This window comes from Rattus rattus, chromosome 6, assembly GCF_011064425.1.
Source record: "Rattus rattus isolate New Zealand chromosome 6, Rrattus_CSIRO_v1, whole genome shotgun sequence".
In the NCBI taxonomy this organism is placed as follows: Eukaryota; Metazoa; Chordata; class Mammalia; order Rodentia; family Muridae; genus Rattus; species Rattus rattus.
This window is the reverse complement of record NC_046159.1, coordinates 545,938-573,507: the sequence shown is the minus strand read 5'-3', so window position 1 is coordinate 573,507 and position 27,570 is coordinate 545,938. Positions and strand designations below refer to the sequence as shown.

At 46.2% G+C, this 27,570-nt stretch overlaps 1 protein-coding gene across 1 annotated transcript; it reads left to right on the top strand.

The window, feature by feature from the left end:
* The first annotated feature begins 3,047 nt into the window (after positions 1-3,047).
* LOC116903656 (sulfotransferase 6B1-like) lies at positions 3,048-21,102 on the top strand. The gene is made up of 6 exons (XM_032906312.1): positions 3,048-3,192; positions 5,165-5,349; positions 9,183-9,309; positions 16,834-16,928; positions 17,200-17,386; positions 20,942-21,102. The coding sequence occupies exons 1-6, from the start codon at positions 3,048-3,050 to the stop codon at positions 21,100-21,102; spliced, it is 900 nt and encodes a 299-aa protein (XP_032762203.1).
* Positions 21,103-27,570: the final 6,468 nt, after the last annotated feature.

Below are 27,570 nucleotides of genomic sequence, written 5' to 3'. Positions count from 1 at the left end.
TAGCATGTAGCTAGGAATGACTCGGAAGATACTGAACTGAGGAAGGTAACCCAGGCCCAGAAAGACAAACATTGCATTTTCTCTCTTATCTGTGCTTTCTAACTCTAAGTCTTCAGGTGTGAGTAACTGTGGTAACCAGGAATGAGGAACCAAGATTTGGGGTGCAGGGGTAGCTCAGAGAGGAGAATAACTGGACACAGTGATAAGAAGAGAGAAATGGGAAAATAAGGAAGGGGCTTTGTTTGGGGAGGTGGAAGGGAGAACCATATAGAAGAAGAGTTAAGAGGGATAAATTACACTAATTGTGCTTCAAAAAGACACGGGGAGTCCTAACATAACATAGATATAGACATTATATAACTTAAATGAAATTATTTCACTTGGGGTGACGAAAAGCTATGGGTTATCTAATAAAAACCCCAATCCCAGGCATGAGAAACCTCCTTTCAAATTGTTGAACAGGAATGCCCAAGAGACTTGCCAAATGCTACTGCCATTTCCCCGGTTTGTCTCCCAGAAGTGGAAGGGAAGACCCTACTGCTGAAGACTCCATGTACTTTGGACATAGGACTCGGGATTTTCACTGGAACTGATGGGAAAGCCTCCTCCCCAGGGCTAGCTTACAGGGTTCTGGACATTGATATGCAAACTGCCAAGGGAGGGAAACAATCAATAGGTCCCACCCAGCTGTAATGAGAGGAAGCACAATGACCAGCTGGCAAGATAGCCCTAAGGTTCCAAGGGCAGCACTTATCCCTGGATGGCAACCGAGAGCTGTCTAGTTGGACTCAAAGCCCATTCGACAGGAGGGAACTCACTGATACTGGAGCTTTAGCCAACTACCCAGGACCAGTGAGGTCATGGGCCTTAAAGGAGAGTCTCCACCCACTGCTGTACTTGACCAACTCGATTCCTATCTGCATCCTCAGCACTTACACAAGTGAGTGTAGCTCTTACCCCTCATCAAAGAGCTTCCGTCCACAGCAGATGGAGACCATTGCAGAAAATCACCATTGGTCAAAATAGGGAGAACATTGGACCGCACAACCCTGCACCCAAGGCTCAGAGGCCATCAAGAAAGAGAGAACAGAAGGTTGTATGATCGGACCGGGAGGTCTGAGGTGAGACTGTTCTTTCCAGCCATGCTAGGGAAACTGTACACATGCAGCCGCAACAATATGGCTGCCTGAACAATTCCACGTCAGTTTGCCATCCCAGTGTAGATGGTGGGACTCTCACGGGCCCTGCCCCTAGAGGAAGAACTCTGAGGAGAAGTTAGTTTTGCCCAAGGATGAGCCCTGGGAGGTTGGTTCTCTAGTACGGAGTAATTAGCTCTAGAAACATGAAACATCTACGTACAAGCAGCACTGACCGCACTGAGTCAGGCTGTACTGAGTGCTGACTGCACATTCATTCATTTACACTTCTATGTATATACAGCAACACGGTTGTATATGTTACGACAAAGTTAAAGAAGAGGAGGGTGTGAATTTGGGAGGGGAGGACCTGAGAGGGGTAGTGGGGAGGAGAGAGGAGGGCAGAAACGATGTGAGATAATTGTATTTTAATTAAGCAAAAATAAATATTTTTAAAGGGAGCCAATAGGGAGGTGATGCAAAAATTAACTATTAAAAGGTTAATCCCGCCAATGATTTTATTTTATGAATTTCCAGTCCTCCAGCCTCTACCTGCCGGGTGCTAGGATTGCAGGCCTGTAGCACCAGATGTTGTGTCTGTGTCCCTGGTATCCATTCCTGGCTTCCTGTGTGCCCAGCAACGGTACCACGTGACCAGCCCACCGCAAGCTCTGCTTCCTCTTGCCTCGGCCCAGAACACAGGAAGCCAGGTCATCCCGTGTGCTGATCTCGCCACCCAGCGGCAGCTCCCCCTCCATATGCTTGTTCTCTCAGTGGGCTCTTTCTTATCCCCTGTGTGTGGCTTCATCTCCAGTGTACGTGATCACTTGTTTCTGTTATGGCCATGGGCATCTTTCTTCTTCCAATGCCTTCCCCACAGTGTAACCTCTATTCTAGACGCTCAGTTAAAATTTTGTTCATTTCTTCATTCATGTTCCTTCCATTGTCAGACAAGCCAAATTGTTTTTTTTTTTTAGATTTTATTTATTATTATGTATAAGTACACTGTAGCTGTCTTCAGACACACCAGAAGAGGGCATCAGATCCCATTACAGGTGGTTGTGAACCACCATGTGGTTGCTGGGAATTGAACTCAGGACCTCTGGAAGAGCAGTCAGTGCTCTTAACCACTGAGCCATCTCTCCAGCCCCCCAAGCCAAATTCTCAACTGAGGCTCATTGAAAATAACTAGGCATTTCCTCCCCACACCTGATTGAACCTGGAATGTTGTCGTGTTATCAACCAAGACTAAAACGGAGTGTGATAAGAGGTAGCTTCCCTCTCTACCGCCTCCTGGCTGCATGCGTTCTCAACAAGTCTATTTCTAGTGTGTGGTATTACGACTCTCATTGTATTTCTTCTAAACTATAGCTCATAAAGATTGTTGCAAGAGTATTTCTCAGTTCCTGGAAATTTTCGTGTTTCCTTGTCTCTGTCTCCTTTCCCGTCAAACTCTAAGTACTGGCTTCTTCCTATACTGTGTTAATGAGTAGAAACCCAATTTTCCTAATGACTTTCAGTGATATAATTCATTATGGTGACTAAAGCCTTTGCCTATTTAGGACAAAAGATTTGATTAGTGGTCCTATCATAACACAGTGATTACTCTTGGTGGCCTGGTAGTGTTCTATGCAAATGATCCTGAACTGGGTTGGAAGGACACATTCTGTAACCCGCGTTATCAGGAAAATTCAGATAACATGACTTTTATCATAGACATTGGCTCGCTGGTGGTTTAAAAATTATTCTTGTACAGAATTGCAAAAGGTATATATAGACACATGGAATGTCAGCTTAGAGATACCAAGATCCCTCTGCCACTCTGCTGGGGTTGTGACCAAGGGCCAGGTTTGCCTGTGGCTTGTGGAAGGGTCGTGCTGAGCATACAGCCTGTAACAGGGTCAGTGGAAGATGTCGTCCGAGAGTCAGCCAAGTCTCCTTCATAAGTACAGGGGCGTCTTCTTCTCGGTCATGTCTTCAGAAGAACTCCTTGGTTCCTTGGACTCCTTTGATGCGAGAGAAGATGACATATTTCTGGTTTCCTACCCCAAATCCGGTGAGTTTACTCCCTGAAATGCACTAAAAGATACAGAGTAACAAATGCAATGGTAAGAGGTGGAAACATTGTTTCCGTTCATTTGGCAGACTGTTTATTCCAAAGGCGGGGAAATGGTCTTCAAGGATTTAGATTTCCTTAAAGACGCAGGTGAAGTAGTTGGAGCTGTGCAGAAGCTTTCCATTTGATTTATGAAGGTGCATAAATCATATGCAGTAAGCAAAATTGGCTCTGTGAGAGATTCCCACTCTCTCCTGCCCATGACTAAACAGCCTTTGCTCGCTCCTACTTAATTGTCGATACCTTTGTTCACCTGCTCTAATGAGAGCTCTAAATACTTTCCCTGCTATACTTTTACTTCAGAATGGATGTCACTGGGTATAAGCAAGGCCAGGCTGCACTTCTGGGAGTTGGTTCTAGCTGACTGATTTCCTTTTGTTATGTAACGTCCGGTTGCCTGCCTCTGTTTCCAGAATAGTGGTCACATAGAGATGGTGACTACAGGGAAGGAGTTCAACAAGGAGTAGCCAAGCTGCCATTCGTTTAGTCACTTATGAACTGTAGTTCCCCGTCAGACCAGGTCATCAGTGTGGGAAGAAGCAAAGTGCACAGGGGTCAGAGGCTTTTTGAGAACACACACACACACACACACACACACACACACACACACACTTCTTAACTCCAGTTCCAGAGAATCTGAAGCCTTCTTCTGCAGACACCAGGCACTCACAAGACACACACATACCTGCAGGAGAAACACTCACACTAATAAATAAATCTTTAAAAAAGAAAAAAAAAACCCAGACCTTTGTAAAGGATACAGAGCAAGTCAGATCACTTTAGACAGTATTTATTTATTAAGTCACTGTCACTGAAATCACAATGAAATAGTGGGCACTAGCCTGGTTTAACCTCCTCGGGGATGTAGTCTTCAAATGAGCAAAATGTCCCCACTCCCTCCTGCAAGCTTTAGTTTCTCTGCTGCAAAATTGGGGTGCAGCCATCGTTTGCTTCAGCAAAGTGTGGGGTTGAATTCTTGGCTGGGTGATGGCGGTGGGAGGTTCAGGGAAGAGCTCTTGTGTAGCATGAGCAGAGTACACGGTCCAGACCCCTGTATCATCCCTGCGTAACAATCTCCCCCACCATCAACAAACACAAGAACGACTGGGCAGGCACATCAGTAAAGCCCTTCCTGTGTTAGCCTGGGCCATGTGAATTTGATCTGGTGAGCATGGATACAGGGGGAAGCCATGACCGATTCTACAAAGCCGTCCTCTGACATTCACGTGCCCTCTGTTTCATCCCCTCCCCCCATTATGTACAAATACAATAATAACAAATACAATTCTAAACACCCCATCCCCACCCCACACCCACCCACAAAACACCAGAACCTAAACAGAATTCTGTGCGGTTTTTCAAATTCCACGGTTTCCACCTTTTATCTGAGTATGACGAACATTTATGATTTAAATGCTTGGTTAGCACAGATACCATACCATGCATACAGAGGATCTGAGTCTCTCTTCAGGTGCCATTATAACTGTGTTCTGGTGTGTGTGTGTTCTAACAGAGGAAGGGCCTGGGTACCATGGGGAGGCAGAAAGGAGAGTAATGTAAGGAGAGTAATGAGGGGCAGGTCGAGAGGCTTGAAGATGGCCTATAAAAGGAGAAGCGCTCATGGACCGTGGGAACCACGTTAGAGAAGATGCATGTGAGCTGGTGATTGGAGGTGTCTGCTAACAATCACTTTAAGGGAAGGGCTTAGCAAACGTCCTGTGCAAACCTTTGCACTCCTGTAACCGGAGTCTACTCCACAAACCCAGTTAGCATTTCACCAGGTTCCAGGGGTGTCAGCATCATGATCGCTGAGAGCAGTCAGGCTTGCGGTGTTCGCATAACGTGCATTTGCGCTCCGTGCTCAGGTGCAACGTGGAATTACCAGTGCGTTCCAACCTCTGTTTGCTTGCAGGCACCCACTGGCTGGCGGAAGTCATTGAGCGCATTCCCAACGCCGGCATCACGCTCACATCTCCTATTGAACTGGGAGACATTTCTAAATTTGAAGAGCTAAGAATGGTTCCTAAGAGAAGAGTTATCCCAACCCATCTGAACTATGAAATGCTTCCGGTGACTGTGAAACAGAAGCAGTGCAAGGTAGGTGCTGTGCCCAGGGGCAGCCTGGGAATGCTCAGTTCCGCTTAGGGGCAGCCTCCGGGTTGCTCAGTGCTGCTGCCCAGGGGCAGCCTTGGAATGTTCAGTTCTTTTCCCCCAAGGATTCATTTCCTTTTTATTTGACGTGTAAGCGTGAGTGAGTGTCTTCGGGTGTGTATGTGCATGCAGTGGCTTTGGACTCCCAAAGGAAGCAAAAGTTCTCCTATAATTGGAGTTACCAGTGTTGCGAGCCACCACATGGGTGCTGGGAACTGAACCGGGACTCTGCGAGAGTAGCCAGTGCTCCTAATCACTGAGCAGTCTCTCTAGCCCTGGGGCTCTGTGTTCTTGCCCTATCATGGGGCTCCGCGGTAGTAAAGTAAGTGCTGTTTGTATTTATTTTACTTTTTCTGGGAAAAAGTTATTATAGGAAGAAATGCTACAGGACGGTTTCCTTGATCCATTATTAACTCACGGCCTAGAACTTTTAAAAGCTAATTATAATTTGAAGGACATTTTCCATTTTCACAGCTTTATTTTCCTCCTTTACATTTTCATAGAGAGATTTTTAAATGATAAAGGGATGAAGAAACCATGCTTTTAGTTCATGTGTAACAAATATTCTCAGTGTGATTGAAACGTATCTGTACAGGAAAAACAATACCAGGAGCAAATAACTCAACAAGCAAAGTGAATTTCTAGCATATGGCATTAGCAGTCGATGTAATCTTTTTAGGAATGTTCGGATAAGGATTCAGTTCCTGGATTAAATACAGAGAGAGGGAGAGAGACATGGAAAGACACTGGAGATGGGAGAGTAAGGGGAGGATGAGGGGAGGGGAGAAAGAGGAAGAGAGAGGGAGGGGGAAGAGAGAAAGAGAGGGACAGAGAGAGGGAGAGAGGGAGGGAAGAAAAGATAGGGAGAGAGAGAGGCACAGAGAGAGACAGAAACAGAGAGAAAGAGAGGGAGTTAGAGAGAAAGTGAGGGGAGAGGGAGGGAAGGAAGAGGGAGGGAGGGAGAGAGGGGGAGAGAGAGGGGGAAGGAGGGAGGGAGGGAGGGGGAAAGAGAGGAGAAGGAGATGAAGGAGGAGGAGGAGGAGGAGAGGGAGGGAGATGGAGGTGGGGATCTAATTCCAGGAACTAATGACATTCTCAAGCAATCATTACCAGCCAGGAAGTTCGGTCTTTGTCCCACACACATGACACATGTGGGTGACAGGCCACTTGAGCAAGGACCTGAGTCTGAGACAGGTTCTTCTTTACCTCTACACTGCATGTGCAGCTTTAAGGTGCACCCTTTCTCAATAGCCCTGATGGGAAGGAACCAAGCCTCTTCCCTTCTCCTCCAGAAGATAGGAATGACATTCAGTGACTCAGCAAATACTTTCTTATCTAAGTCAATTGCAGGTCCCCTGGTTGTCCATTGAAACATAAATTGAACACCTTGTTCCTATCAGCTCATGACGCAATGCTGCATATAATTAAAAATGTAGGCCCTTCATGGATATGGTTATTGGTTAGTCCTGAGGGCCTGAGAGTCAGTCAAGTTTTCCCTACTTCCCTATCCCTGTAAGGCTGATCAGACCAGAGGCTTGTCCCTCTAACTGCCCCCCACCCCAAACCTCTCAGCTTCACTTAGCATTTTTCGTTTGCTTGTTTGTTTGTTTCTCCTTTAAAAAAAAAAAAACTTTCGGGCTCGAGAGATGGCTCAGTGGTTAAGAGCATTGACTGCTCTTCCTGAGGTCCTAAGTTCAAATCCCAGCAACCACATGGTGGCTCACAACCATCTGTAATGAGATCTGATGCCCTCTTCTGGTGTGTCTGAAGACAGCTACAGTGTACTTATATACAATAAATCTAATATTTAAAGAAAAAAGATGGTACAAATCCAGATATTAAAAAAAACTTTCATGGGTGTCTTTGCACCTCAGGTGTAGCTGTTGTGTGTGGTTGGGAGGGCAGAAGAGGGTGACAGGGAGTTACAGACGATTGCACTTCTTAATCTTTACTTTTCCTTGCTTTTTTCTGTCAGGGAAATCCAGAGCTTGAAATTTATATTTTGTTACTCATTTTATGATTAACATTTTATGCTTAACAATGATTTTGCTTTTATTGTGTGTGTGTGTGTGTGTGTGTGTGTGTGTGCGCACTTGTGCACATGAGTGCAGGTGTCTGTGGACCCCTGGATCCCTCTAGAGCTGGAATGACAGGCAGCTGCGAGCTGCCCAGTGTGAGTGCTAGGAACTGAACTGGGGTGCTCTGGAAGAACAGCAAGGGTTCTAACCATTAAGCCATCTCTCTGTCTCCCCGTGATGCTTTAGCCAATGTCTCTTCCCCCACGTCTCCTGGAGTACCATCCTGACTTCTTTATAGCTCCTAACCTCCTCCAATGATTCTTCAGGTTTCTCAGTTTACTCTAACATCTGTAAAAACGGGCTGCACTGTGTTCCCAAGTCTGTAACGCACACCTCACCCCAGGGCTCCTTGAGAGGCTTGCTTCTCTGCCAAACAACTTTGTCCAATTCATCAGTGGAAGCATGGGGTTTTGTCCACTTTGTCCGTGCAGTGGAGTTTTAGAAGTGAGTTCAGCAAGCCTTGGGCTTCTGTGGTTCTGCTCTGGAAGCCTGGCACAGTAAGGGAAGGCCCAAGGTCTTTGAGGTTGCTTCATATCACAGCATAAGCTAGAGAGTGTCCTGGGTGGGGCTTCATTCCTGACACATTGACCTTTACACATCTCTCAATTAAAGAGGAACCGGGCACTATTCATGTGGATCACACAACGTCTGGACTATGAACACGCTACTGAAAGATAGCATTGTACTAACAGTGACTCAGAAAACTCTGCCTTATCTAGGTAAATTGTGTCTGTCCCAGTTGTCAGTTAAAAACTGGAGGACGTCTCGTTCTTTACCCGTGCAATGTTGACTGTGATCAGAAAGGCTCTATTACCTAGCATCTTCTATTGCTTTCTGGAAGATTTTCGCTGTTCCCTTTTATAATCCTGTCTTCGAGCTCCTACAATGGTCTGTTGTCAAGAGAACATGCGATTGTCTGCCAGTCAGCCCGCTACACGCTGAGAGGGGGCTCAAAGCATTCCTTTCTCGTTAGTTGTCACACCCTCGGAGCTGGGTCATAGCAGATTTTCTGGTATTCAGCACACACTGAATACATGTTTGTGGATTGAATTATAGTTGCAGTTTTCTTAGGCACTGGGAGGGAATCTTAGATGTTCTGCTTGGCAAGGAGTTAAACTGTCAGAAAGGGAAGGTCCAGACTATAGTTTTCCTGTAGGCATAATAGACAGTTGCGAAAAGTCTGGCTGCGTGCAAGTGTCGTTTAACGTATAGATAACAAAAACATTGTTTTGTCTGACAGTGAATAGGGGTTCTTCCATGCCTGGCTCTAAAACACAGGGCCACGCTTAGCAAATGACTTAGAAAGCTGTCCACTGGGCTGTGAGCACCAGTGGCTGCTGGGGGCTGGTTTGAAACACAGCGAGCCAGGCCACCTCTCGGACCCCTGGAATCACAATCTGCTTATTAACATTCTTCTTGGATGACTCACATGTACGCTGGGTTTCTGGAGAGTGAAGCCAGGACTAGTCAGTTATCCGCTAAAGTTATTTAAAGAGAGAGAGGGGGGGGCAGGAAGGAAGGAGGAAGGAAGGAAGGAAGGAAGGAAGGAAGGAAGGAAGGAAGGAAAGAAGGAAGGAGGAAACAGAAAGAAAAACGTGGAATTCCCACAGGTAAGTTTCACCTGCAACTTGCTTTGGGGAAATATTTTGTGTTGTGGCTATTTTCATCTTAGAGCAAATTGTCTGTGTGTTTTTAAAACAGATCATCTACATTGTGAGAAATCCGAAGGATACAGCGGTGTCCATGTTCCATTATTACAAGGACAACCCTAACCTCCCTTCCACAGAAACATGGGCTGCATTTCTAGAGCTGTTCCTCAAAGGAGACGGTAAATATAGCAGTCATAATTTCCTTAATTTAAGTCGTGTTTATTTACTGTGTGTGTGTGTGTGTGTGTATGCTTGTGTGTGTGTGTGTTTGTGTGTGTGTGTGTGTGTATGCTTGTGTGTGTGTGTGTGTATGCTTGTGTGTGTGTTTGTGTGTGTGTGTTTGTGTGTGTGTGTGCACGTGTTCTGCATTCTGTGTGAGTGTGTGCTTGTGTGTGTGCACGTGTTCTGCATTCTGTGTGTGTGTGTTTGTGTGTATGTGTGTGTATGCTTGTGTGTGTTTGTGTGTATGCTTATGTGTGTGTGTTTGTGTGTGTATGTGTATGTATGCTTGTGTGTGTGTGTGCACGTGTTCTGCGTTCTGTGTGTGTGTGCAGAGTCCTAAGAAGCACGTTGCATGCCTTACTGTATCACATCCACCTCACTTCCTTGCGATGAGGTCACTGAGCTTAGAGGGGGGCTGGCATCCAGGGACCTCAGAGGTCCTTCCGTCTCCACTTCAGCTGGGCTGAGGTCGCTGAGGTGCCTGTGGACTCGCTCTGCTGTCTCATAACCTGGATGCTGGGATTTGAACTCAGGTCCTCGTATCTCGTTCAGAGATGCTTCATGAACCATCTCCCAGCCCTGACAATCATCTTTTTTTTTTTTTTTTTTTTTTTGGGGCTGGGGACCGAACCCAGGGCCTTTTGCTTGCTAGGCAAGCGCCCTACCACTGGGCTAAATCCCCAACCCCGACAATCATCTTTTAAAATTCATTAAACACACTGAACTTTCTCACCCAAAATGAAAGGTCGCTCTGACCTTTGGATGGAGCCTAATTGCTGGCTCTCACACATGCGCTGAGGAGAAGTTTTTGTTTCTTCTAAGCAAATTCTTTATCACTTCCCAGTCATTCTTATGGCCCATGAGGAGGAGCATATTTTTGAGTTATAAAATCTTCAAAACAGAGATTAATTCTTGGTAATAACTTAATTTTTTTTCATATACCACCAGTCCCCCACCCCTACCCCTGTGAGGTAATTATGTACTCAGGGGAGGACAGTTAGGTAGCCTGGAAGTAGATATCACAACAGATAAAATACATACACACACACCAATCCTCCCAAAGAAACAATGAACAAATCATGAGAAAACTGATTTCATGAGAGGGAACAGAAAGTAACGGACCCTGAAAGCAGTGTGAGACTTGGTTCGACAGCGTGCTCAGGGCCCCTTGGTCCTGCCGCCCTGCACCTTTGTTCCTCTCCCTCTGACTTGGTGGTGTTGGGGGAACCTTTAGTCTTTTTAAGTCTCTCTCCACCCCAAGACAAGTTTCTTTATGCTGCCCAGACTGTCCTGGAACTCATTCTGTAGACCAGGCTGGTCTGAAACTCGGAGACCCATCTGCCTCTGCTCCCAAGTGCCCAGGTAAAACCTTAATTCTTAAACAAATATTAAACGATAGTATGCTAACATGGTGAAGAAATTAGGAGACAGGAGTTTAAATTGGTGAGTGCTTGGAGAACTCCATCTCTTTTGGGGGTCACTGTAGGTCTTTCCTAGTTACACATTTAGTGAACAACTTTTACTTAAAGAATAAGCCGCAGAGTTGACAGTCTAAGAGCCTGGAATATCTATCTGACTTTCTGCTAATGCCCCACCCCAAACCCGGGTCACTAACCTAGGCCAAAGAATCTATTCATACATACTTTTTGAGTTTTAAGCTTTTAGCGTTTGAGGATTTCACCCGTGTGATCATGTCCCCTCCTTACTTCTCCACCATCTCTTCCTTATCTCCGCACCCGCCCCCGGCCCCGCCCCCGGCCCCGCCTCCATCCCCCCACTCCCCACCCCCCCGCCCGCCAACTTCATGCAGTCTCCTTTGCACCCACTGAGCCCCACTCCTGTGCACGTATTGCCAGCACTAAGTGGACATATTTTACCGTTTTGCTGGCAGACTGTTCAGCAACTATCCGGGTTAGTTTCAGGGAGGGTGAGGGAAACAAACATAGCCTTAACCTTAGATCCGCACTGACCCCCTGCTTCCTGACTGTGCGACTCACCCCGTTTCAACTCCTTCCGAGATGAGATGAGATGTAGTTTCCCCTTTAACAAATGCCACACAGCTAGCAGAACCATGACGTCACAGGACTGCCAGGTACTTTACAGGATGCAAACGCGGCACCTGGCAGTTGACTCCCAGTCTCAAGAAGGCTGTAGGCTAAGCTTGAACATCCCAACCCCGACCACAGGTTCATTAACCTCACACAGCCACACACCGGTTCATTCTTATCTTACTGTGTGATTCCCATGTGACAGACACTTAGCTAAGTGTTGGGTAAATATTACCTCATTTCACCCTCACCTAACCCTCGTGCGGTAGGTGCTATTAACCTGAGTTTGCAGCTCCAAGGGGTGACAAGCTAGGGAAGCCAAATAACTCACTCACGGATGCATATCAAGTAAGGAGTGCAGCCAACCTTTAATGATTATTCCAAAATCTTTCCCCCTGCCACATGAGCTCAGTCTAAAAAGCCGCCTGACCATCTTCTAAGTATTTAAAGACGGTCAGCGGGCCTCCCTCTGCCCTGAGTCCATCTTTGGAATAAGCAGAATCTAAACACACGATTCTTTTTTCAGAACAGACCCTGAGTCTGCTCTTGCTCAAGAGGAGAAATGCTATTTTTTGCTTCTCACTTTGCACACTGTGGTGCCTCTCCTCCCGCTGCCTGTGTTCCAACCTGGCCATGTCTTTATTAGGACTCTGCACCCAGAAAGTGAATACACCCGGGTGAGGTAGGAGGAACCAGGGCAGTACCAGGATAAGCCCGCTCCTCTTCTGCATTTTGGTTTTCTCTGGACATAGCCATACAAAGGGCCAGGCCAGGTCAGAATGCAGCAAGGCTGGTCAGTGCTGGGGAAATAATGCTCACCCAGCGAGCACCACACCGTAATAGCAGACTGCCTGGGAGGAGAGGCAGAGAGAGGATTGGTTGGAAAATCCTTCCAGACATTTCTCTTACACCTAAGTTGTAATGGGATCTCTTCTATAACGATTCTACCTCTGGTTACGTCATTCTGCGTCAACCCTGGGTACGTCATCACGCATCGACCCTGGGTACGTCATCCTGCGTCAGCTTGTCACCACCGTCTGTCATTCAGAAAGCTTTATTTAAACGTGAGCAACGACTTAATCTTTCCTATTTGTAAGTCAGAGCACAGACATACATACATACATACATACATACATACATACATACATACATACATACATATATATATATATATATATATATATATATATATTCCCAGTGTTTGGGAGATTGACGCACCGAGATTAGGAGTTTAAGATTATCCTGGGCTACACACCAAATTCAAGGATAGCATAGGCTACATGACACCACCTCAGGGAAAAAAGAAACATCATCACCAAACAACGGGAAGGGTAGCAACAGAATTGTTGGTGCCGCGCCGTGCAGATGCAGACGTGCATGGGTGTGTTTCACATGCAAGGGGGTTCGCAGGACTCTGAAGACAGTGTGACTTCTTTTGTGGCACGCAGTAGAGCAAAAAGAAGAGGCAGCTAAGGTGGCATCAGTTCAGGTCTGCACGTCATGCAGCTTGACTTAGGACAGCGCCACAACTAACGAGACTAACAGAACGGCCCACCCACAGGACCGTTCAGAGTTGAAAAAGAAGTACTGGCCGCAGGACGCTGCGGAAATCCACCCAGCTACTCTAGTAGACGCGGAAGGCTTTCAAGTAGCTTCACCTCGAGGCAGGTGTGCATCCAAGTTATTTTCTAAGGAAGTCGCTACAATATCCTGGGCTGACCTTCCTATGCACACTCAACTCCTACTTCTGTAAAGAGACAGGAGAGTGAAGATGCAGCCGGACATTTATGTAATCCTCTAATTGACTTTCCGGGTAGTAGTTTGTCAAGTTAAACAGTAACTATAAATTATGCTCTGGTGATATCAAGCCACATTAATAGCTCAATGAAACTAATATCTGAACATTGAACTCATTTGTACACCCCTAGCTCCCTTTCAGACCTTGTACTGGGGCTGTGTATTCCATTCCAGAAAGTTTTGCTTTATAACACAGTGGCTGTGATTTCGGAGCCATTTCTGGAAACTGAGAAATGCATTATAATTGCTATGGGGCAGAAGGCAGGAACAGCTGGCGCATAGAATAGAGCATTAACATAACGCTCGTAGGTGGGAAGGGAGCCGTGGGGTCACAGGTTGGAAGTACAAGTCATGAGTCTAAATACAGAGCCGTATAAAGTCCTCTGGCAGCACTGACAGAGAGAGAGAGAGAGAGAGAGAGAGAGAGAGAGAGAGAGAGAGAGAGAGAAAAGAGAGAGAGAGATGAAGTGTTTTGCTTCAACACCAGCGGCTTTTTTTCTCCTTTGTCTATTGAAATAAGCATTAAGGTAGCAGGGGAGCATCGCCAGGGAGACAGCTGAGAAAGCCAATGAGAGGAAGCCAAGCAGAGACAGAAAGGGCCAGTGGGGAACTGTAGGAGCTGTCTGGTAAAACCATTAGGGCTGTTGGCAAGACACCGGGTGACACAGACCACTGTGACTGACAGTCAGCATCCTCGGTGACCTTGGTAGAGTGACCAGGTTGACTGAAGACTGGGGGAGGGGGGATGTGAACTACTCACAGGAAATAACATCTCAAAGAAACTTGTGTTCTATGGCGGGGGGGAGGTGCAGTTCTGGAAGTTTCTAGCAAGCAAAGTTTCTGACTTACTTTTTAGACCTATAGAGTGGGTGAGCTTAAGCCAGCTCTGCCCTCGGGCATTCAGGGGAGGAGTTTTGATTGATAAAAGGAAATCCAGGCAGAAACTAAAGGCAGACATGGGGAGAGAGGACTCAGCGATTGTAAGGATGAGGGGTAGGCAGAAAAGCAGTTCCCCTCAAAAGAGGACATGCCTTTATTTTAGAAACTTCATTTTCTTTACAGTGAAGGGCTGTGAATGACTTGGAAAACGAGGGCTTGTGGTTTTAAATGTAACTCAATTTGTCACTTGAGAAATCTCGGTCCATCAAGGATTCCTCCGCACACAGTCCTAATGTGCTCCTGCGTGCTGGCCAGGAAGGTAACAGCTCTCAATTCTTTCAGCTGCCCTCCGACCCTTTTGGAGAAAGAGGGAATATAATTTCCTCTGTGGCAAATAGAACCTTTCAAATTATGAGCAGCCCAAACTCTGAAAGCCATTCTTAAATGCACATTGCGATCCATTTCTTTCTGAAAAAGCCATAATAGGCCAAGTTGATTGCGTTTAACCAGTGACCATGACTCTGTGCTGCCCCTGCCTGCAGGAGCCCGGCTTCTCTGACAGTCTGAAGGCATCTGACAGCAGCCGAGCTGTAGACAATAGCCCCATGTGGGACCTGTGAGTATTGGTAGGATGTGGAGGGTCAGATCGACTTTAGGTTGAGACCCGGCTGATGTGAGATTATCCTTTGTTCCTTAAGGCTATGTGAGAGGAAAAAAATCAGTCTTCCTTCTACAGGCATTTGAGTCTGGACAAAGGGTGGGCATTCTTAGACAAGCAATTCTCTCTGCCATTGCAGTCTCGGGCAATTCTGCAATAAGATATTGGGTCGGACTCCAAAACAGCCTGAAGAGCTAATAAGGAGAAGCAAGCAACGCTTTGAGGAGTTCTCTCTCTCTCTCTCCTCTCTCTCTCTCTCTCTCTCTCTCTCTCTCTCTCTCTCTCTCTCTCTCTCTCTCTCTCTCTCTAGGTACCTGGGGTAGAAGGCCAACTCTGTGACAGCATCACAGCAATCCCAGAACTTCCTGGTTAAAAAGACACAACAAAGCAAGAGAGACTCAGAAAGACAGACAGCACGTGGTTCCTCTCATATGAGGAGTCTAGACTTAAGTGGTGTGTGAGTGCATGTGTGTGTGTATGTGCATGTGTGTGTATACATACATGTGTGAGTCTGTGCATGTGTGTGTACATGTGTGTATGTGTGTGCATGTGTGTATACATGCATGTGCAAGTGTGTGTGCATTTGTATGTGTGTGCGCATGTGTGTGTGTGCATGTGTGTGTGCATGTGTATATGTGTGTGCATGTGTGCAAATAAAAATAGCAAATAATACTGCACATGCATGAAAATATCACAATGTATCAATATTGTGAGAATGAATGAATTAACAAAAGCAAATATATATATATGTGTGTGTGTGTGTGTGTGTGTGTGTGTGTGTGTGTGTATGTATGTATATTTGCAATTTTGTTTCCTCAAAATCTAAAATCACCAAGAATTACAGTTAGTTAATGGGGTAATTATATTGCGATGATATGCTATCAGATATAATTTATTTCTAGCTTTTATGTTCAGAACATCTCATGCAATGTCTATCAGGCTTCCTAAACTCTTGTGAGCTGAGTGAGCAGACACAGTGAGATGCCACACCGGCATCTCTGACACTGAGGGCAGAAGCTAGAGTTTGAGCTTGGGGTGATACTGAGCCCTGGAAGGATGCGTTTAACCTTATCCTGCTTTATGAGTCGTGTGACTAGTGAGGTGGCATCCGGAGACTAGAGCATGCGTTGTTTTCTAACCATCATTGCGAGGGAGGTACATGCAATGTTTTGACTTTTGAGCCTTGAGAAAATTCCAAGGCTCTCATTTGACAAGGAAATAAGGTGCTGTTAACAAACTGTACAGATGTTCCTAAGGCTGAATCATTCCCTCGGAATATTCTTTTTTTTTTTTTTTAAAAGATTTATTTATTTAATGTATGTGAGTACACTGTAGCTGTCTTCACATACACCAAAAGAGGGCACCAGATCCCATTACAGATGGTTGTGAGCCACCATGTGGTTGCTGGGAATTGAACTCAGGACCTCTGGAAGAGCAGTCAGTGCTCTTAACCACTGAGCCATCTCCCCCAGCCCCCCCATGGAATATTCTTAAAACTTACTATGCTCCTAATTTAATTTAAAATTTCTAGCCAACAAATACTATAATCATCCTAATTACTAATCACCAACAATCATCATAAGTTCCTTTTAAAAACAAAGTTTTAAAACTGGGCATGATAGCCCATGGTTATAATCTTAGCACTTGAGAAGCTGAGGCAGGAGAATTACCATGAGTCTCAGAACTACCCTCGTCTATGTAGTGAGAACTCGGTCCAAGGGAAAAGTTTACAAATTTTTGTAATAAAGACCTGAACTTGTGAATGACCCTTTAAAGAAAATGACTGATCCTTACTGTTTCCTTGGGAGAGCTTTAAAAGTTCAGAATATAATTACTGAGAAAAACGTACACGTTGATCTTGCTGTCACTTTTCAGGGTGATAAAAACTATTTACTAGATTAAGGAAAAAGTACCCACAGGACTGTGAAGGTGTGGGTCAGCGGGAGCTCACAGGAGCGCGCCTCTCCGGGGTGAAGGTGCAGTGAATAGAACCTTCTAGGGAGTCTCTCTCCAGAGCAGTGGGCAAGTGCGGAGGTGGACCAGGCCAGGCCGGAGAAGCCTTCGCTGTGAACAGTAACTGTAATGTATTTCCCTTCCAGTTGTGTATGGCTCCTGGTTTGATCACGTTTTGAGCTGGGAAGAACACAAAAATGATAAGAACGTCCTCTTCCTCTTCTACGAAGAAATGAAAAAGGTAAGTCTCAAGTTTCTCGGCGGCTGAAACCAAATTAAGCGAAAACTCTCCTAGTGCATGCCTTTATCCCAGCGCTCGGGAGGTAGAGGCAGAGAGACCTCTGTGAGCTCGAGGCCAGCCTGGTCTACATAGTCAGTTCCAGACCAGCCAGGGTGACAGAGAAACCTTGCCAAAAACAAATAAAACAGTGGGTGGATTTCGCCTTAAAATTCAGAGGAATGAATTGGTATTCAGATAAGAGGCACACTTACTTAATTTTCTTATCGCTCAGGATTTTGTTAAGAGCCTAAAGAAAATAACTGCTTTCCTTGGCATCGATGTGAATGACAGCGAGATGGGTAAGATCGCTCGGAGTACATCGTTCAGTGAAATGAAAAGTAACGCTGCCAAAGAAAACTGCGATCCCAATCACGTCATCTGTGCCCTCACGTCCAACAGGAACCTGGTGTTCAGAAAAGGTAGGTGGGCAGGAGGCGGCTGCTGGGCAGGAAGTGGCTGCTGGGCAGGAGGCGGCTGCAGCTGCGGCTCCCGCCGGGGAGCGTTTGGCTCTCGGTTTCTACAGGTTCTTTGCTCATCTAGGAGTCAGTCACAAAGACTGAAAATCCTAGAGGGAAAGAGAGTTGTACCCATACTGAGCATGTGCAAACTTCCGTTTTCATTGTTTCCTAGACAACAGCAAGTCCCTACTATGTATGTGGTATTGAAGTTGTAATAGGTCATGTAGAGACGATCAATGGTAGTGGGAGGATGTATGAGGAGGTTACATGCAGGTTTTAGGTAAGCAAAGGGTAGCAAAAGGCCATTCTGTGTAAGAACGTGCATCTCAGAATGTTGGAGACTCAGAAATTCTGGAGCCAGTCTCCTCCGCACACAGAGGATGGCAGCAGTTATGTTACTAGCTTTCAATGTGTATAGAACTACAAGAAAGAGGATTAAATCTCTACCAATAATTCTCCAGGTTTAAGGTAGAAGGAAGATGGACGTATGTCTGTACATGTGGGTGCAGTTCCCAAGAGTGTCAGAAGAGGGCATTCAGTCCCCTGAAACTGGAGTTAAATGGTTGTAAACCACCATGTGGACTGGGAACTGAAGCCAGGTCCCATGTGAGAGTAGCCAGTACTCTTAACCCCTGAACTATCTCTGCAGCCTCTAAAACTGTTATGAAGTGTGTAAATTTTTATCTAGCTAGAGGAGAAATGTTTTATAACTTACAAAGGCAAAATGTTTTGCAAGTATATGTGCCCGGTTCTTACTAAAAGGCAAATGTCTATTCCCTTTCTTGTCCCAACAGAATACAATCAATCCTCCCCACCGGCCCCCAAGCAAAGATTTGCCAACTCGTGTAAAACAGATATTATCCTAACTGCAAATTTTCTATCATTGTAGTTTAGTCTCATTTATTCAGAGTCATAAAACCAAGGTTAAGAAACAAGGCAAGCATTCAATTCAGCAAGTATTAATAAGCTAATTAATTCTAGAACTAATATGCAAACACTGAATAAAACACGGCATCTCTCCTTTAGAAGTTCATGTTCCAGACCGGAATGCACAACGCTAACAGCAGGCAACTGTGACGAGAAATGTGGGTTGGGGGTGTGGGAGCGGGATCATACGCCTCCAGTAAGGGGGAAGATCCTGCTCCCAGTACATCCAGGACTGAAAGTTTGAGAAGTGGTTATGAAAATGATAGACAAGGAATGCTCTCCAAGAGAGCCAATCCTAGCGAGGGGGCGGAGTCAGAATCACAGGGAGAGCCAATGCCAGCGAGGGGCAGGGTCAGAACCACAGCTGAGTCATGTAGGGCGCCCTGGAAGACACAGTAGTATGCTGTTCTGCAGTGGGCCTGTGCGAAGCACAATAAAGGAGAGAAGATATTGGTGCTAGAGAGCTTAAACTTCATGAGAAGCACCCCCTCCTCCTCCCTTCTCTCCACTTCCATCCCCTTCCACCCCTCCCATCCCTCCCTTCCTCTCCCCTCTTCCCAACCTCTTTGTTCCTGGTTGAAGAGTGGACCTGGCACAGGCTGGTCTGTGTGCTATAGTGGCAGGGGGCAGAGTATAAACACGCTTAGAAGAGAGTGGAAGTCAGACAGAAGAACTGAGCAAGGTGCCCATAAACTGTTTAGGTGGGAAACATTTTCAGTCACTTGTGCTTGCATGACAATTAGTCGAGAAGTCAGTCAGGGAGCCATTGGCAGACTGTGGATGCCACAGCATCGTCTGGGTGCCAGCCAAGAGCTGGAGTGACAGAAGATCCTAATATCCATGAGAATGAAGCAGCCCAAGGGAGGCAAGAAAAGATTTGGGCCAGAATTAGACCAAAAGCCAGGGCCAGGCACACGTGGCAACCTGTCAGTTCTTCCTGGGCTCTGAGCAGTTTGCACAGTAGTGTGCATGGAGATGGGGTGGGGCTTGACCAGACACAGAGAAGAGAAGAGAGCACTGCACGAGCTGAGAGTGCACAGAAGAGGATGGCATGGTGGTTTAAGGCAGGCAGGAATGGCAAGAGATTGAGAGGCATTCTGGAGAAAAATTGAAGTGGGACAGACAGACCTTACGGCAGGGGAGGGGCCCGGGGTAGGGAGGGGAGTGTGTGTAAACTAAGCAAAGGAACAAAGAAGAGAGAGAGAGAGAGAGAGAGAAGAGAGAGAGAGAGAGAGAGAACCGTGTGATTATTTCCCACTCCGCCCGACCAGCCGTGTCTGTAACCCTGGCAAGCATGCCCAGCTGAAACTCTATCCGCACCACCTGTAACTGGCAGCGTGGCAGTTGCACCTGGGTATGGTTTCTTTGCACTGGATGTAAGTGTGGAAGACTGGCTCCTGCTGGACGCACCCACTGTTGACATACATTTATACACGTGAAATAAATAAATCTTTAAAATAACGTCAGCTACGAGAAAGCCAAAACAAACCGAAACAAACGGCGAGCAAGTTTTAGTACGCAGGCTGTAGTTTTCTGAGTTCAGATCCACGAAGTCTATCTTACTATGCTCTCAGTATATTAATTTTCATGTGGGCTGAGCATGGGGGCGCACATCTTTAATACCAATACTCTGGAAACAGAGGCAGGCAGATCTGAGGCCAGCCTGATCCACATAGTATGTTCCAAGCCAATCAGAACTATGTAATATGACCCTGTCTAAAAAACCATGTAATATATGTTTTTAATAAAGCATATAACATGCGAAAAAAGAAGACTTTCCTAGAACATAATGCATTTCTTTTCTGTAAGTGACATTGTCCTGCATGCAGTGAAGCCCTGCGTGTCTTTTGCACACATAGGATGCCTAGCTCTTGATTACACACAAGGGTAGCCCCCAGCTGGAAAGGGATCATGGAGAACAAGTGTAGTGATAAAGTAATGTGCCCTTGGCACTAGGACTGGGAGACCCCAGGGGTGGAACCCGAGCCCCAAGTTTGACAAGGGGAGCATACTGGAAATGAGGAAAACAGTTAGGAGTGTCTGAAAAACAGGATTTCTCAAATTCAGAGAGGCTGGCAGCCTATATACATCTATCACCAAATGCCTTATATTGAAAACTTCTCTTTGTGTGCCCAGTTCTCATTCAATAGGAAAGGCATTTCTGAAATTAAGGTGAGCTACCCATTCCTACAGTCTATTCTCAGACCATCTTCCGCTGTGCGAGCCCACAAGAAGGCAAACACACGAACTACCTCTGCGCTCACACTGCCGCATTTATGCCACGTCACTTTCGACTAGAACGTCCTGAGCTACTCCAGCAAAAATACATTTATATATTTTAAATCTTTATTATATTATCTTAAATTATCAGATAATAAATAATTATAAACTGTGGAAATTAACATAGCCATCACACAGAAGTCACTAGAAACACCAAAGAAGCAAGTGAGAAATAATCTCCCCTCCCCGTCATTTTGTCACCAGGAGAAACCAAACACTCCCATTTGATTGCAAAGCTGTTTGATTTGACTTCTGTGAGTGTTGTGGGTCGAGACTGGTTCTTGCCTGATACATTTCCTGTGTTTCTAGGAGTGGTGGGTGATTGGATAAACTACTTCACTCCGAAGCAGAACAGAGCCTTTGATGAGCTATTCACGGAGAAGATGAGAAACAGTGAAGTAGGCAGACATTTGAAGGAGTATGCGCAGTCGCAGACGCTTGAAGAAGTATGCGCAGTCGCAGACGCTTGAAGAAGGTGTGCGCGCAATCGCAGATGCTTGAAGGAGCACGCGCAATCGGATGGGAAATGAACTGTATTCCGTTCTCTGCAGCGTGGCGCCTGGGAAACACGTAAATATTCTTTACTGATGTGAAAAGCAGATAGTTCTTTCCATGAGAAACACGTACTTCAAGAATGTGTAAAATGCGGCACTCATGAGACATTATTATCGTCGTATTTGGTGACGGCAGAATTATTAATAAACGGGGGCATAAATTTCTCCAGTCGTTGAGCTCTGTATCCATCTTCAGCGAGTTCAGGCCGAAGTTCAGGTCTGAACATCGTGAATCTGAAGGCCAGGGCTGGTTCCTAACACAGAAAGAACTGTTATTGCAAATCCTCCGTGAGCTGCTCGGATGTGGAAAGGAGAGGGGTTAAACCACATCCCCGAGGAAATTTTATTTTATGCCTATTTAGACAATCATAGCCTGTATCTTAATGTTTTTATCCCGACATTTCTAAGTGTCTGCGAGAAATACTTCTCGAAATCACAAGAACAACAGACACCATCCTATCAAACTGGAGAAACCTAAGGGCTGGGTTCTGTCACTCATTGGTGAACATGGTTGGGAATACCTGTATTTTCTTAATGTTACCGCAAATAATAAATTTTCTCATCTTCTAATTTTGAAAATGGACTTTCCTTTTAAGTTCCTGTGCGTCTGACTCTTTATTTGTATTTTGAATGTGCATGCGCCCTTCCAGACCGGGTCCTAACACTAACCGAGTCTCTCCAGCTCTCTGTGAGGTGTATTACCCCATGTCTTCCACCAGAGGGCACTGTAGCGAAATCTCGGTGAACTACAGTGTTGCTCACCCACCCGGCTCTCCGTACTGTTCACTGTTGTAGAAGCTCCGGAGGCTCGCTGGGAAGTCAAAACTGTGCTACGACTGGCTCTTAATGCTGAGCTCAAAGCGGGAGGTTGATTTGCTGAGTTCAGCCCAACCCTTTGATTTTTATACCCTAGTGTATTATGAACCCGTGTGTTTGGTGTTTAGTGTCGGGGCCTTTTGTATATAGTTGATAATTCGGCAAGTAGTTCGGTTTGTATAAATCTTGTGTGCACATGTGCTCGTTACAAATAAAGAACATTCTTTTTGACTCTGCACAACTCTTACCCTCGGAATTACATTTCTACTGATTGGCTTTAGCCTCTTCCCTTCTTCACGTAAGTAAAGTTACTGAAGGCCAAAGCAGGGAGGTCTCCGTGCAGCTTTCTCACTGGGGCTAGGAGAACACATAGCAGAGCTGACTTCACACCTGCTCTTGGTGACCAGGGAGGACGAGGCCATCAGAGTCAGGCTAGGGAGAAGGATGAGGCTAGAAGGGAAGAAAGCAAGTCCCATGAGGGTGCGTCCTCCCCTCATAGCACCAGAATGACCACCGGAACCACGATAACTAAGAAAACACCTCATGGCGTTTCACTCTTCTAGATCGGTAAACTGACTTTGGTAAGCTGTACTCCAATTTTGATAAGAATTCGGGGACAGTCAATAACCCAAGGATGTAGCCAAAAATCTAAACTCCTCGGTCTATGATCTGTCAGTGTTGTGCGTGCCATGGAAACAGAGTGAAGTTTAAAGGCTGTCTGCTCGAAAACTGTAGCAAGAGTGGTTCCAACCTGTGGGTCGCAGTCCCTTTGGGGTTGACTGAGACGGTTGGAAGACATAGATACTTACATTGCAATTCATAACAGTAGCAAAATTACAGTTATGAAGTCACAGCAAAAATAATTGTGTGGTGGTGGGGGGTCACCACAACGCGAGGAACTGTAGTAAAGGGTCTCAGAACTAGGAAGGCGGAGAACCACTGCTCTAGCAGGTTTCCACAGAGAGTCTTTTGGAAGGAGGCAGGTGAGATGCTTCATGTACCAACATGCTCCACACAGAAAGGGGAGAAAGGAAGAGCTGGAGTAGCCGGACCCTGGCCGAGGCTGAGGGGGAGACGGTAGGGGGCGCAGTTTGAATGAGAACGAGGCGACCTGTGAGTGTAAGCAGGTCGTGCTGTTAGCATTCCTTCTAGGCTCCGCCTCACAGTTACCTGGCAACAGCCAGATGTGCCTGACTCAGTATAAAAGGGCCCGCTTGCCCCCTCCTCACTCTCTTCCTCGCTTCTCTTGCTCTCTTACCCCTTTCCCCCTCTGTCTCTTCTCTCCTCGTTCCTCTGCCCCCCATGTTCATTTCTTCTCTCTCTCTCTCTCTCTCTCTCTCTCTCTCTCTCTCTCTCTCTCTCTCTCTCTCTCTCTCTCTCTCTCTGTCTGTCTCTCTCTCTCTCCTACCCCTTACTACCCCTTCAACTCCCCTTCCCATGCCCTGAGTAAACTCTATTCCATACTGTATCCGTCCTATGGCTGGTACCTCGGGGGAAGGGATGCCTCAGCATGGGTCCGTAGAGGCCCCCCGCTTTCCCCACACCGTACTGCGCCGCTACCAAACATATCCCAGGCTTCCTTTTCTTTTTTATAAAACACAACAGATGCTCCTCGTGCTACTTAGTTTTCTGTCGACTTGACACAGGCGGGAGTCATCTGGGAAGAGGGACTGTCACTGAGGAATGTCTTCATTGGATTGGTCTATAGGCAAGCCTGTGGGCGTTATCCTGATTGCTGATTGAGTGGGAGAGCCCAGCCCACTGTGGGCAGTGCCACACCTAGGCAGGTGGTCCCGGAGCATATATGAAAGGTAGCTGAGCAAGCCAGGGGAACAAGCCAGGAAACAGCACTCCTCCCTGGCCTCGGCTTCGTTCCTGCCTTCATGTTCAGACTTGAGTCCCTCCGTTTTCCCCTTGGTGGGATCTAACCCGCTCTGAAAGCCTTCTCCGACACAGCCTTCTCCGACACTGCTGACACTCCCAACTTCCTGCCCTCCATTTTCATTTCTCCTATGGACTCTCCCGATTACCACTCTTATTTTCCTTCGGACTCTTAGCCGTTCCAGCCCAGCCTAGTCGATGGGCAACAACCATGGGGTGTGATTGTGATCTGAGTTCCCAGACAAGCTCCAGTTCTTAATCTTCTGGAAAGCTCGGTTCTGATACCACAGCCCTGTTTCTGTATCTGCTGAATACTTCATGTCGCATTTAAACCTCATTGTCTATTCTTCCATTCTGTTTAAGCTCCAACACCCTGGACTGGCCATTTCTTCCCAGTGTTACTGTGGGTGTTCAGACAGCCTGCCCCATCTCCCCGCAGTGGCTCCCTTTCTCTTCAGCAGGATGAATGTGCTCAGTGGCGATCGAAGACACTGGTCCACAGTTTTACCTCCCCGGACCTGTAAACACGAATGTGTAAGCTGACTGAGTGGAGAATTTCACACGTAATTCTCTGCTTTCTTCCATCCTTGAAGTCAGACTGATCACCGCACACTGTGCGTGCTTGTTTTTCAATGTTTACGGGGATGTTCAAGAACAAATTAATTTTTAATTGATATAGAACTGTAAGAGTGTATGTATTAATGGGGAACCAATCAGTGTTTCAATGTATGTGTAGGCTGTGTAATTGGGTGACTAATTATACATTCTTGGTAGTAAAAAAAAAAAACATTGAAAAATCCTTTCTTCTGGTGTTTTGAGGTATACAGTCCACAATTACTATCTATATTATCTAAGATATCTAATCCGAGTGTAGTGAGATCACTCTCCTTCAACAGAAAGTCGGGAGAAAGACAAGTTATGAGAACAGGTAACGGGGCATGGCGCTGCAGGCCCATAGTCCCAGCTCACAGGAGGCTGAAGCAGAATTGCCAGACTGGAGGCCACAGTGGATTTTACATTGAGTTCAAGATGAACCTTACCTACAGAGCGAATTCAAGGCTAGCCTGGGCTGCAGTGAGATCCTGTATCAAAAGATCATAGAAAGTACCATAGAATACATATGATAAGCATTTTTAAAAGTTCTTTTGCGTGTGTAGAGTGTGATGTGTGTGTATACAGAGTGTACATGTATGTGTGTGTTTGTGTAGGTCAGAGGTCTACCGTTGGGGTCTTTCTCAATCACTTTCTACCTTGTTTCTGAGATGAGGTTTTCTTACAGAGCTTCTGACTCAGTCATTAAGACTCAGTGGCCAGTGAGCTCCAGGGACCAGGGACCCTCCTATTTCAGTCTCCTCCATGTGGGGGGATTATAGGCACACACCACCGTGCCTGGATTTTATGGGTGTTGAGTGTCAGAACTTAGGCTGTCATGCCTGTGTGGCAAACACTCTCCTAACTGAGTGTCTTTGACCTTGTCTTTTCTTCACACATTTATAAAATACCAGTTAAAACCAACCAACTGCAGATCATCGTCGAAGGGGAATAATACTGCGTTCAGACACTTCTCACACCGTTGACTTTTACTTTGGTCTCAGGAAGGGATTAACGCACCCGGCTCTCTATGCACAGGTTCAGACCCAGGAGGGATTTTTCTCAGGCAACAGAGCAGGCCGTGGAAGTGGCTCCCATGGCTCCTCTGGATGAAAAGCCACAGGACACAGAAGCCAATGAGCCATCAATCCAGCAGCCCCACGGGTAGCCAGTTAGGAAACTAATTAGAGACAACTGCTGTACCTCCGTTTGGATGGAGAGAATCTGAATGATTCCTCTTCCGGAGTCTGAGGGCTGTCATCTCAGAACTAGAGCAAAAGATGTGGGTGAACGGCTGCAAGCAGGTTTTTGGGTTCTCCCCACCTTCCCCCGTTTCTTTGACACATATGCAGGGGTAGGTTCAAGTTTTCAGTGTTAGTGACATGCAGCCAGGAACTTACTAACTGTTAGTGATCATCTGGTTGTTATCACTGTTACTTTGGGATAAAAGAGGAGACTCTGCCTCTGGGTAATAGGATCAAACCCTGCATCAATCAATCAATCAATCGACAGCATAATAAATATGTGTGTGCAATTTATTTATTTATGAAGCCATGATTTTGTTTCATTTCAAATGTGTCCGTTTCAGCAGTTTAAATTAATTTACATAAAATTCGCTCCCATGGAGAAAAGCAATCAGTGGTCTTTAGACATTCTCCATTACTTAAGTCACCCTTCACCGGCATCTAGCTGTGTCTCTGACAGCTGAGGGGACATTCAGCCAAGCCGTGGGACAATACCATTTAACGACTAGACAGGCTTTGGGGAGAGAGGGTATATTCCTGAGTAATTGGCCCAAGTGGGATTTTAATTAAAATAAATGAGGGTGGCCAGCTAAACCTTGCTAGGTAGCACAGGCTGGACTGAAAAGTGAGTTTATTCACCCCACACAGAAACGTTTCAATCAGGCAATTATGCAAATGATACCATTAATATTAATTTTACTTGTTTCTTTCTTCCTTTGTTCCTAGTGAAGGTCAACTGTATCCTGTTTGGCCTGTTCAGCTCCTGGGCTGCAAGCCTTCATTAGGCACTGAGTTTAAGTGATGTTTCCCCCGAGACTCCTAAGACCTGTGGGAACTCTCTGGGCCTTTCACAGAATGCAAAGAAAACTGAGGGCAGAGGGTGACAAGCCTTGTCACAGTACTCCTTCCAGGGTGCCAATCAAGTGGAGGGCTAATTATGGCTGGGTATGAACTGCCTGCCCCTCCCCTGGACAGATAGGGCACGGTGTGCTCACATTAGCCATTGGCCTTTCTTCTGCCTTGCTCTGCACAGCTTTGTCTGAACAGAGGTTTCTGCTATAACAAATGTGAAATTCACAAATCAAAGCAGGGGAACTTGAACGCTTCGTCATTCCCTGTGAGGCAAACAGCGAGGTTTGGGAAAGCCAGCCTCTTTCATTACAGACCCCAGAGAGACAGGAGGATGGGACAGGGCACCGGTGTGATGTGGAAAGCACTGTGTATAGCAGACACTTCCTCAGCCACATTCTGTCCCAGCTTTCCTGTCCTGCTCTCTGTCAGAGCACCGGGTTTTCTGTTAAATAGGCATGAATGTGTTTGTGATTTGTTTGTTTGGGGGACAGGGCATCATGAAGCCCAAGGATCATAACATCTTGGAAATACTACTGTGGCCAGTCAGCACTGGGAACCTCACATCTGAACAGGTCTGAGTCTGCAGGAGAGGGTTGTGGGAATAGATGTCTGAGGCTGACTGATAACCAGAAAGAAGACTGTCATGGAAGGGTGTTGAGGAAAGAGGGTGTGGGACGGTCTCTGAGTCTGGGTCCTACCCTATTGGAGTTTCAGGTCCCAACTCCTTCAACTAGAGGATTCTAGCCATTCGAGGAGGCTTTCCTTACATGCAGACTCTTTGACCTAAGCCCGGGGTTTTACACCTTTCACTCCAGGGGAGGGCTGGCACACGTATTTGCAGAATCATTGATTACAATGCACAGTTATTTAAGAGCTTTGGCAGGGGTTGGGGATTTAGCTCAGTGGTAGAGCGCTTGCCTAGGAAGTGCAAGGCCCTGGGTTCGGTCCCCAGCTCCGGAAAAAAAGAACAAAAAAAAAAAAAAAAAAAAAAGAGCTTTGG

Bases quoted from the DNA above. Each gene is read 5' to 3' on its own strand.
- LOC116903656 (XM_032906312.1), top strand. From the start codon at position 3,048: ATGTCGTCCGAGAGTCAGCCAAGTCTCCTTCATAAGTACAGGGGCGTC. The intron at 9,310-16,833 runs GTAAATATAGCA...TTTCCCTTCCAG, and splicing joins GCTGTTCCTCAAAGGAGACG to TTGTGTATGGCTCCTGGTTT. The intron at 16,929-17,199 runs GTAAGTCTCAAG...CTTATCGCTCAG, and splicing joins TCTACGAAGAAATGAAAAAG to GATTTTGTTAAGAGCCTAAA.